Source organism: Sarcophilus harrisii, chromosome 5, assembly GCF_902635505.1.
Source record: "Sarcophilus harrisii chromosome 5, mSarHar1.11, whole genome shotgun sequence".
Classification (NCBI taxonomy): domain Eukaryota; kingdom Metazoa; phylum Chordata; class Mammalia; order Dasyuromorphia; family Dasyuridae; genus Sarcophilus; species Sarcophilus harrisii.
This window is the reverse complement of record NC_045430.1, coordinates 193690832-193703126: the sequence shown is the minus strand read 5'-3', so window position 1 is coordinate 193703126 and position 12295 is coordinate 193690832. Positions and strand designations below refer to the sequence as shown.

Sequence of the window (12295 nt, the reverse complement as noted above, 5' to 3'; positions counted from 1 at the left end):
ATAACTTTTTGAGCATAGTTCCAAACTACTCTCCAAAATGGTTGGATTCGTTCACAACTCCCAAAGGGTGGGATTGTAAAGGAATGAAATTTCCTAATGATCTTAAATGGCTCCGTGAAAAGTGTCTTGATGAAATAATGTTACAAGGAAGTAGGTTAAGCATGACTGCATTATAAATGTTATAATGTGCAAATGATATTACAGCAGAGTTTCATAATGTTACTTTGGCTATAGAATATTAATGACTTTACAGTAACATGATGTGATTGTTCCCTTTTGTCATCCAAATATAATACATAGTTTTTCATTCATGAATTTGTTTCAGATCTTTTCAAATTCATTTTTTTAAATATTAGTTCCCATAATCATATGGGGAAATATAATTTGTGCTGTACTTTTTGAAGGCAGATAATTATCTTTTCCACTGATACAGGGTGGGACATGGGAATGTGACTTAAAGATGGTCAGCCCAAAAATATTCGGCTCTCTCATAAATCTGGTTTGGGTGGGGTAATCATTTTCTCAGGCAGCTACAAAAATAGCCCCTCTATATCAGCTGTCATTAGTACTGCAACATAAAACACATCTGGAAAGTGTCACCCTGAATATATACTTATTCAGAATGCCCAAATCCATGGCAACAAGAACCTCAAAAAAGGAAGATGGTCTTTTAATTGCAGAGACGAAAAGCAAATAGCAGGAACTTTCAAAAGTTAGTATATCATATGAGAAAGGATGTAATTATTTTAGTCATCTCAGCATGCATACCAGGTGTATTTTTGGCATATACTTTGTTTAAAGTATGAATCCCAGATTAATTTGGAAAGGATACACATTAAATTCTAACAAAATATGTAAAAAGTAAACACTCATTTCTGGACTTTAATTGTTTTTCAGCTATCTATTTTCTCTCTCGAAGAATTTAATACATGATAATGTGCTAGAATTTGTATTATTACTCCTTTAAAATTTACAGGGGTAGAGAAAAAAATAATTCTATTGCTGAACTCAAAAAAAATTACACCAATAAAAAAAGATTGTATTCTCTGCAAGACTTAATATAGCCCATAAGAACAGATATTTAGCTTTTTATGCCTTTTACTTGTTAGTTTCTAGTTTGGTCATTGTCAAAGTCAATATAATATTTAGAAAACTTGTCAAGTTGATTCCAAATATCTGAGGGATTTTTGCACAAATGAGAAGGTAGTGTATGAAGACAGACCCAATTGCATTCCCTGGATTACTGAATTATAATGTATTTTAAATTTTAGGAATCTGACAGTAAAGAAGTTAGCCCTATAACTTTTGTTGAAACTATAGTGGGCAACTCTAACTTGTATTTTCTGAAGTTTACCATATGGATGGTTGTGCTTGAAATCTTGGTTATAAAGGAATTCTTTATATAGAGATAAATTGATACACATACACACACCTCAGGTCCTTTTACTATTTAAATTAAATAATAAGAAAAACCTCAGAATCTGGGTGTTATATTTTTTTAATTCTTAGTTATTTGTTATCAGTAATACCACATTTTTCTTTTGTTGTTGTTGGTCCTGGTACATAACACATAAACTTTATAATAGATTTTTGGAATAGGAGAATGTGTATCTCTGGCATTCTATTTGATAAGATTAGAGAAAGTTAGCCAAAGGCACAGCTAGTCTTCAACTGGTAGAAGGAAAAGATAAATAAGTCTCAAGTGAAGAATACAAGGGAAAAAGAGATAGGAGGAATAGTATATGAAAAGACAAGTTGATAAATATGACTGTATGATAAAAGTTTAATTGAGCAGACTACAAAGATCTGGACAGAGTGAATGAAGTGAAGGTTTAGACACAGACATGAGCTGATTTGTCAGTTTTGAGAAGTGAGATTATTTTAAAAAGTTAGTATAAGTCAGAACATTGTTCTGACCAAGCCCTTGATGTTAGATTACTTTGTTAGATATCAAGTATATCAAAAAAAATTCTCTTGTTTATTCTTTAAAAGACACTAAGATGTTCTTTTACATCTTAAAAGTGATTTCCAAGCTTCCTACTCTTGTGGGGTTCATACAAAAATGATTAATTTTATACGTGGTCCTTAGTTGATATGTTAAGTTTTTGTCTGTCAAATAAATAGTGGGATGACTCAATATAGCAGCAGCAGGTAACATTTTGAAGGCCATGGTGAGCACACTAATATTGGCCTCTTTTCCTTTGTATGAAAGGAAATGGACCAATTATTTTAGATGTAAGCCAGTCAATGAGAGAGAATAAGTTTCTTGTTGATTTATTCTCATTGTGATAGTGGAAAGAACATTTGACTGAGTCAAAGACCTAGGTTGTAATTCAGTCACCAAATTAATTCAGCCTTAATTGATGTTTTTGTCTATAAAATGGAAACAATCTTTAGGCATTGTGGTACACACCTCTAATTCCTGCTACTTAAAGAGATTGAGATTGAGGGGTTCTGATCTGCATTAGAGAAGAAGTTAAATTTGCGTCTGTGCTTAATCCAGTGATAATATGGTACTCCAAGAGTAGATAGAGTATTAACAAATTGTATAGGGAAAGTTGAACTTGACCATGTCCAAGAACTGATGAAGATCTTCATCAGGATCTATCTAACAGTGCCTTTAGCACTTCTGACTTGGTCACTTCTTGACATGGATACCCAACTTCAACAAATAAACAAACAAATTAATACAAAGGAAATAATGATACTTGAAATATTTATTATAAAGATCAAGTGAAATAATATGTATTGTGTTTTGTAAGCTTTGTAAGTTTTGTAAGCTTAAAGGCACACTATATAAATGTCCTTTTTTGTAAAATAGTTTATATTGCTGTTATATATTGATTCTAGTTACTTAATGAAAATTTTAAGTTAAATCAAATTTAAAGAGGACATACTCTGGGAAAGTCTCCATCAGTTTCCCTTCTCATTGTTTTACATTGAGTTACATTGGCTGATTGGCCTGGATGATGAAACAAGACTTAATATTAACCTAAGCCTGTTTTTTTCTGGGGCTATTTTTTTTTAACACCCTTACTTTCTTCTCTCTCCCCCTAATACTTTTCATTATGATATTTCTAGTTGTCTAAGAGAGTTAGTGAAAAGGAAATATACTTCGTACCAAATAAATCAAAATGGTTTTCTGCTGGCTGCATATTGAGTTAGAAAATCACAAATTAATATTGTCTGTGTTGTACTGTATTTTTTTATTTATTTTGTTAACCATTTCCTAATTACCTTCAGATTCTGGTTGCACTTGGGAGTTTGTCACTTCTGGTGAAAAGAACATTAGACTTTGAGTTAGAACTCCTAGTTTCTAATCTAAAATTAGTGCTATTATTATGTATAAATCAATTCACTTCTTTGATATGGTGTTTCTTCTGATATAGAATAGAAATAATTATATTTGTAATATCTACTTCATAGGGTTGCTATCTTTGGCTCTTACCTAAATAACAAACTGCACACAAGAATAAGATTAGAAATATTGTAGTTTAAGGAATTGTAAACTGCAGCACACTCCTAACTCTACCTTCTAGAATCCATGTAAGTATTAGAAATAAATTAGATATAGAGAAATTAGTTTATCCACAGTGGGACTGCTGGCTAGAACTGGAATAAAGTTGGATATATACCAAGAAGTAAGTGTAAAATAAATTCCAGTATTTCGGTTATAACAAACAGTATTGAAGTAATCAGTTCCTTGGGAGTATGACTGGTGTGACTATTACAGTTAGATTTGGTAGGATATTGATCAATACAGAACTGAAGAACTTAGAAATTGATGGTCCAACCTACATGGGGAGTACTGATGGAAAAAGTAGCATTGGTCCTGTGCATGCAACATATTTATATATATCTTCTGAGACTAGTGCAAACTTAAAGCCACACAGCAAATGGGATGTCATTCCATGCTGTGATCATAGCTCATATACATGCAGTACTTGTAATTTTCACAGTGCTTTTCCTGTGAAGTAAAAGATGTTATAGAATTAATAAGAGTCTTTTTTAATTTGATTTTATTTTTTTTATTAAATAACTTTTTATTGACAGAACCTATGCCAGGGTAATTTTTTTACAACATTATCCCTTGCACTCACTTCTGTTCTGATTTTTCCCCTCCCTCCCTCGTCCTCTCCCCAAAGATGGCAAGCAGTCCTATACATGTTAAATAGATTACAGTAGATCTTGGATACAATATATGTGTGCAGAACCGAACAGAATAACTGAGTCTTAAATGTCCTCTTTTTCAGGAGTTATTAAACTTTTTTGTATGAGAAATCCATTTGATATTTTGATGGAGCCTGTGAATACCTTTTCAGAATTATATTTTAAATGAATGAAGTAAATTACATACAATTATAAATAAATCATTCAAAATATATATTTTTTTAAAAGTAGGTTCACATATTTTGGATTTAGAACCTTTCTACATGTCCCCTTCATTTAGGGGGTATGAACTTAGAGGTCTAGAAAAAAGGTTGTGATTGTCTTTAGGTTGCATAAAGAGACAGTAGAAATACTGAGATTTTTCTTGACTGTGATGCTCAGTTCACTATCTGCTGCTGTCAGTAGCCCATCAACAATGTTCATTAAGTCCAAATTAGGAATCCTTTCCCTCCCAGCATTGATATTATAGCAACTCTCCATATAGATGGAGACACCATTCTAGATCCAGTACATCCCAGCCTGATGATGCAGATGGCATCAAGACCAGAATGCTAGTATTAGAGAACAATCATCCCTCAGAGCAGAAACAAACTCCTCTTTCCATAATCCATATGGAAAGTAAACTTTCCATAGTTCTAAAAGTTCTCAATTTGTTTTATGCCATGATTGTCTTTGATGATCTGGTGATTCCTTTTACAACTGCCTTGTCTGAATAATGTACTGTTGTATTAACAATTAAAAATGGAAGAAAATACTAAATTTAAATTGGAAGTTCATGAAAATGTAATTATAGTTGTGTTTTTCTCCCCTGTTCACATTCATGTATCCTATGAAAATCTATCTATAAAGAGGTCCCTTGACCCAGGTGTGGACCCTTTCCATTAGCATTATTGGACTATATAAATAGAATATCTAATGGAGTATTGTAATATACCAAAGGAAATCAGAGATTAATATATTTCACTTATTCAGCAAATTTCTAATGCACTAAATCATTTTGACCATGAAAGCCAAATTAAATGGATTTTCATTTTGTCTTTTAATTAGTCATCTTTTGAAAGTTATATAAAAAGGGAATATAAGGCATTGACTCTGAAGCTAAAAATAGCATTCATGACTGGCAACCAGTTCAGGAAGCCAGAGTTTAGATCTTTGTCTTATATGTAAAAGGGTGAATGTTTTCAGAGCAAATCCTTTCTCTTCTACAATTGTTCCTGGTTTAATCTATGATTTATTTTTTGGGGGGGAGAGTAGATCAGCAATCTTTGGAAAATCAAAATGATAATTTTAGAATCATATATAAATACTTTAGGTTAGAACCTAAAGTTCTTGTCTTGACAATTCAATATTTCAGTGAATAGCAAGTAAAGTGCATTCTCTATAAATTGATGATTATAGGATTGTAGTTCCCAGAGCTGAATGAGACATGGGAGGACATCTAGTCAAATATTTCCATTTTTGATATTGTAGATTCTGCATGTTATGAAAAGTAAACATTATCAGTGTTTTTTGAGGTATTAGCTAAAAGGTCACAAAATTCTACAGAATTACTAGCAAGAAAAAATGTTTTGCATGTTACCAATTTTATTTTGTGTATTACCTTTTATGGGTAATATCATAATTACTGTGTAGGAAAAGTGCATATTATCAGAATTAATGTTTAGCAATAAAGAATTATATGCAGACAAGTATGTTTTTAGTAATCTCTAAATAAAGATTATAGGTTTTTTTATAGTTATAAGAACCTAATGTCCTATTTTCCATATGTTCATTATTAGCAACATTTACATTTTTTGATTTGCGTGCCCTGTGAAAGTTGAAAATGGACTGTAATTGAAAATTTGAGAGATGGTTTTGAAAATATTGAACATTATGAAGAAACCAAGCTATAAATATATTTGAAACTTTTTAAAGTAATGTCTTGAATTGAATTTTTGGGATAAGGCAAATGATTTGTACCATTGGGAAAGGCACTACTCTCATCATCTGAAGAACGAAGATTAATAGATGGACACACCAAATATTACAGAAATATGTACAACATATTAAAAGATATAGAACACAGGGTCTTACCCTAAAGTCTATGAACGTATTTTATTTTATTTTATTTATTTATTTTTTTAATTTAATAGCCTTTTATTTACAGGTTATATGCATGGATAACTTTACAGTGTTAACAATTGCCAAACCTCTTGCTCCAATTTTTCTTTTTTTTTTTTTTTTTTAATTTTTTTTATTTAATAGCCTTTTATTTACAGGATATATACATAGGTAACTTTACAGCATTAACAATTGCCAAACCTCTTGTTCCAATTTTTCACCTCTTACCCCCCCCACCCCCTCCCCTAAATGTCAGGATGACCAGTAGATGTTAAAATATATTAAAATATAACTTAGATACACAATAAGTATACATGACCAAAACATTATTTTGCTGTACAAAAAGAATCAGACTCTGAATTATTGTACAATTAGCTTGTGAAGGAAATCAAAAATGCAGGTGTGCATAACTATAGGGATTGGGAATTCAATGTAATGGTTTTTAGTTATCTCCCAAAGTTCTTTCTGTGGGCATAGTTGGTTCAGTTCAATACTGCTCCATTGGAAATGATTTGGTTTATCTCGTTGCTGAGGATGGCCAGGTCCATCAGAACTGGTCATCATGTAGTATTGTTGTTGAAGTATATAATGATCTCTTGGTCCTGCTCATTTCACTCAGCATCAGTTCGTGTAAGTCTCTCCAGGCCTTTCTGAAATCATCCTGTAGGTCATTTCTTACAGAACAGTAATATTCCATAATATTCATATACCACAATTTATTCAGCCATTCTCCAACTGATGGACATCCATTCAGTTTCCAGTTTCTAGCCACTACAAAAAGGGCTGCCACAAACATTCGTGCACATACAGGTCCCTTTCCCTTTTTTATAATCTCTTTGGGAATATAAGCCCAGTAGTAACACTGCTGGATCAAAGGGTATGCACAGTTTGATAACTTTTTGAGCATAGTTCCAAACTACTATGAACGTATTTTAAAACAAACAAAAGAACAAGTTTTTGTTAACTGTACTTCTACAAAATTTATCTTTCCTTTGGAATCATCTTTATTTTATTTTACCCCCTTTCTGGAGGTGAAATCCAGAGATGTCCTATATTTTCCATGGGTTTTTTCATCATATTGATCCATGTGCTGATTTTTTCCTCTTTTTATTCCCATTTTTAAAAAATTTTACCTTTTAAAAAAGATGTTATTTCTATGCTCAAAAAATTATCAAACTGTGCATACCCTTTGATCCAGTAGTGCTTCTATTGGGCCTATATCTCAAAGAAATCTTAAAGGAGGAAAAGGGACCCACATGTGCAAAAATGTTTGTGGTAGCCCTTTTTGTAGTAGCCAGAAATTGGAAACTGAGTGGATTCCCATCAATTGGAGAATGGCTGAATAAATTATGGTATCTGAATGTTATGGAATATTATTGTTCTATAAGAACTATCAGCAGGATGATTTTAGAGATATTTGGAGAGATCTACATGAACTGAAGGTACGTGAAATGAGCAGAATCAGGTGATCATTGTATATGGCAACAACAGCATTATACGAATGATTGATTCTGATGGTTGTGACTCTTTCCAACAAAGCTGATTGAGGCCAGTTTCAGTGATCTTATGATGAAGAGAGCCATCTACACCCAAAGAGAGGACTGTGGGAACTGAGTGTGGATCATAACATAACATTCTCATGCTTTTTGTTGTTGTTTGCTTGCATTTTGTTTTCTTATTCATTTTCTTTCCTTTTTGATCTGGTTTTTCTTGTGCAGCAAGATAATTGTATAAATATGTTGATGTATATTGGATTTAACATATATTTTAACATGTATAACATATATTGAATTGTTTGACATCTGGTAAATGGGTTAGGAGGAAGGAGAGGAAATTTCAGAACATAAGGCTATGCAAGATTCAATGTTGAAAAAATTATCCATGCATATGTTTTGATAAAAAAAATAAAAATAAAAAGATGTTATTTGTTATATGAAATGCTTCTCTGGGAGGAAGAAAGATGTTTCCTGGGGAAAAACTATTATGATGTAAAAAAAAACAGAAAACATCAATGAAAACTTGTTTAAAATAAAATTCTGAGAAGGCGCCCATAGGATTCCTCATACTTCCAAGTTTTCTAGGATACAAACAAAAGGGGGAGGGGGATTAAGAATCCCAGATATAACAGAAAACTTCCAGGACATTGAATAGAATTGCTATAGAAGATTTATGAAGAGTTAGGGACAAAAATTATTTAGGAGAAGAATGTGAGAGTTGAGTTGATTAAGGGGTAGTTGAGTTACATTCTGTATTAGTGGGGAGTCAGCATTCTACATCGATGAAATCACAAATCCATTGACATGTTAAAAATTCACATTTATATATTGTTTTCATGGTTTATGAAGCCCTTTCATTTTTCTAGTTGGACAAATCTTTTAGTGCAACTATTATTGTTATTTTGCAGATGAGGAAACTAAGGTATTGAGAATTTAAATGACTTAATCATAGCTCTGTGTCTAGCAGATATTGATGTGAATGCAAATCTTAGGCCAGCTCCTATGTTCTTTCAACAGTTCACATTTGCAATTATGAATAAAGGGAAACGAAACTAAATGTCAAATTTACATAGTTCAGTATATCATCCAAACAATCAACTAGAACTGATTCCTAATTTCCACTACCAGAAAAGGTGAAATGATTATTTGAGGTATTCTATAGCAAGACTGAAGAAAAGAGAGCATGTTTTTTAATTTCTTGAAATATAATCCTCCCCCATTTCATATATTAAGTTTGGGTTTCCATTTTGAAACATAATGTGCCATCAGAGATAAAATATTTGATAAATTTGTAAATTATTTCTATAGACACACATTAGTTTTTTAAAAAAATACTAAAAAAAAAAAAAAAATACTGCCTACCTTTATATCCAGTGGGAACAGCTGATTGCCACCTATTTAAAAAGACTGAATTCTGCTTACCTCTAGTAAAGATATATCAATGTTGAGAAAATAATCAAGATGGATTATCTCAGGAAAGGATTGATTGCTGGACTTGACCTTTACAAACTTTCAGAGATATCCAACTTAAGTGGTGGTTATTGTCTTTTTCTTACTGTGAAATAATTAATTAGTCTACAAAGTGGAGAATTCCAGCAGAACTCCAAAGAATTAGATTGATTTCAGAATAAATCAGAAGAATTAACACAAACTATGATCCAAAATTTGTTCAAGAGACATTAAATTATAAGAACATTTGATTTTTAGAGGTTAGAATATGCCTTTTTTTTTTTTTACCAGCACTTATATAGAAATAAGATTAAATGAGAAAACAAAAAAAACTGAAGATTGTTTATTTTTGCTATTTGTTATTTTTGTTCAGAGTATTCAGTCACAACCACATAATCCAGCTGAAACAAATCACTAGGATGGAAATAAGTGAAATTCAAAATAATCAAAATGATCATCTTTATGAGAATTGGAATGGTCTTTGAATAGGACATTCCAACCTCAGTTTATTCCACCAAGGTGGACTTGCCTTGATGGTGTTTGTGGTTTCAGAAAATGGAGATGTTACTAAAGGACTCTACAAACCTTATTGTTATAAAAATGTTTTTAAAATGAAATCATAACTCTTTCTTGTACAATCTATGCAATACTGACTAGCTATTTGAATGAATTTGTGAAGCATTCGAATCATTTTCGTTCTCATGGAGACAGCCTTAGAATACAAAGTACTGTCAATTATATTAGATCCAAACTCAGTGCAAATTATAAGGTCTTATATCAGTGAGAAAAATAGTTTCTGGTGAGTTATACTCCCTCCTCATCCCCAAAGCACAGCGGTTCCCTACAATCTCAACTTAAAAGTCAAGCAAAGAACAAACCATAATTGGTTTATTTACAAGAGCCATCTTTCTTTCAGCTTCTTACCAGAGTACATCAGTGGAGATTTTGATTCTATTAGGCCTGAAGTCAAAGAATACTACAAAGTCAAGGTAAATTGGAAATTTTTCTTATTTTAAAGAGCTATCTCTGTATGAAATACTTTTTTTTTCCTTTTGTTCCTTTTTTGAAGAGTAAAGGTGGGCGAGTGTTTCCTTCTAATTGAGAATTAGTTGGGAAATAGTATATTTGACTTTGGAGGAAATATAAAAAGTCCTTAATATAATTTTTAATTTTCTTCCTGTGTCTCTATTCATCCATTTATTTCTTCATTACTTATTTGTGTATTTATTTCTTCATTATTTAATTTATAAAGCTTGTGGGCTGATTGGTCTGACAAATTGTTTGTTTGATTTTCTCTGTTTTATGCCTTGTCTCATTTTTTTGATTAGAGAAAACAGGGTTGTTTCTATTACAAATACTTTGAAAGAAACTTGAAATGATTTTGATGTCTTGGTGGGGAATATCTTGTTGGAAGGGAAAAATAACAGTGATTGCCTTCTTCCCCAACACACTCTTCTTTCAAACTTCTCTCTTTTTGTTGAAGATTTTATTGTTCTTCCAATTACTCAAGTTTGTAACATTGTCCTGCTTTCTTTCTGTTGCTTCAGTCCGAAAATCCATGCAACTGGCAAATCTTGCTATTTCTGTCACCACCATGTCTCTGATATCTGATCTCTTTGGTTTATTCACACATCCACCGGTTTAGTTCAGGCCCTCATGTCAAGTATAGATTATTGCAGTAGCCTCCTAATTGGTTTTCCTACTTCAGATTTTTCCCCACTCTAATGTGTCTTTCTCATAGCTGCCATTATGATTTTTAATAAGTACAGATATGATCGTGTCCTACTCATGAAACTCCAGTTATATAATCTATTGCTTGTAGGATAAAATATATACTTTTTTCTTCCCTGCACATTCTGTATCCATGCTACCTTGCCAGCCTCCTGGCTTGCCAACCCTGTATCTCTTTACCTCCCCCTCTTAAAGTCAGTGCTTGAGCTGTGTCTTGACCAAAAAGACTATCTTACACAAAATTTTCTGATTACCCTATTAGTGCTCTTTCCCTGTGTATTTATTTTATATTGTTACTGTGGTTCAGTCATTGTTCATCCTATCTGACCTCATCTGAGGTTTTCTTGTGAAGATACCAGAATAGTTTGCCATTTAACTTTCTAGCTCATTTTACAGATGAAGAAATAGAGGCAAGCAGAATTAAGTGACTTGCTCAGAATCACACATTATCTGAGACTAGATTTGAACTCAGGAAGATGAGTCTTTCAGACTTTAGGCCTAGCATTCTATGCCCTGTGCCACTTACCCCTGTCCCTTATCCTATATATGCATGCATGTATTACATATATGCTAATATATGTAATACCCTTCCCTGAAAATTCTTTTATATCTGTATCCTTGGTACCTTATGCAGCATTTTATAAATTATAGGTACTTAGTAGATACTTATTTTAACAAAGACACTGCTCTACTGGATCAAATACCTTTGTTCATTATCAGGAAACAGTAATGAGTGAATAAGTGAAAATTCATTTATTAAACACTTGCCAAGCAAGAGGCTTAGTGCTGAGATTTCAAAAATGAAAGTGAAGTAGCTCCTGCCCTTAGAGAGCTCATATTTCAATCAGAAGAACTATGTTTTGGAGAATGGAGCAAGTAAAAAATTAACATGAATCAGCAGCAGCTGAAGGGTGGAAACCAAATGAATAGGATCTTGTATCCTCCACAACTTTCAGTAAATCACAAGATGATAAAAATGTCCACTGGAAAAGATGCTTGTGAAAACTTTTTTCTTCATAATTCTTTCCCTGAAGATACCTTTGGTTCATGTATCCATAAGTTTCATAAAGACTTTGCACTGATGAGAAATTATGCCTTTAGATTGGTAGCTGTTCATATTCTCTCAATTTGCCTTTCTGGACATCTTACTTTAGGCTCTTAGTCTGTTTCAGATTTCTTGTGAATTTTATCCTCAGTGTTTTCATAATTGCATCATTGTTTATCACAAATCTCTTTTCACACTAGAATGAATAACTATATTCCTTTATCATCTTGGTTCCCCTTTGTGCCATTTCTATCTTGCCTAAAAGCGATATAAGTTTATAATGTGCAATTAGATGGACAAGTTA

At 32.3% G+C, this 12295-nt stretch overlaps 1 protein-coding gene across 3 annotated transcripts in view; it reads left to right on the top strand.

Moving 5' to 3' along the window:
• TPK1 (thiamin pyrophosphokinase 1) overlaps positions 1-12295 on the top strand; it is a 506842-nt gene that overhangs the window by 234933 nt on the left and 259614 nt on the right. For all 3 annotated transcript variants that reach the window (XM_031939305.1, XM_031939306.1, XM_031939307.1), the window contains one exon: positions 10132-10204. In XM_031939305.1, the coding sequence (XP_031795165.1) occupies positions 10132-10204 (73 nt within the window). The remainder of the gene's footprint in view (positions 1-10131; positions 10205-12295) is intronic.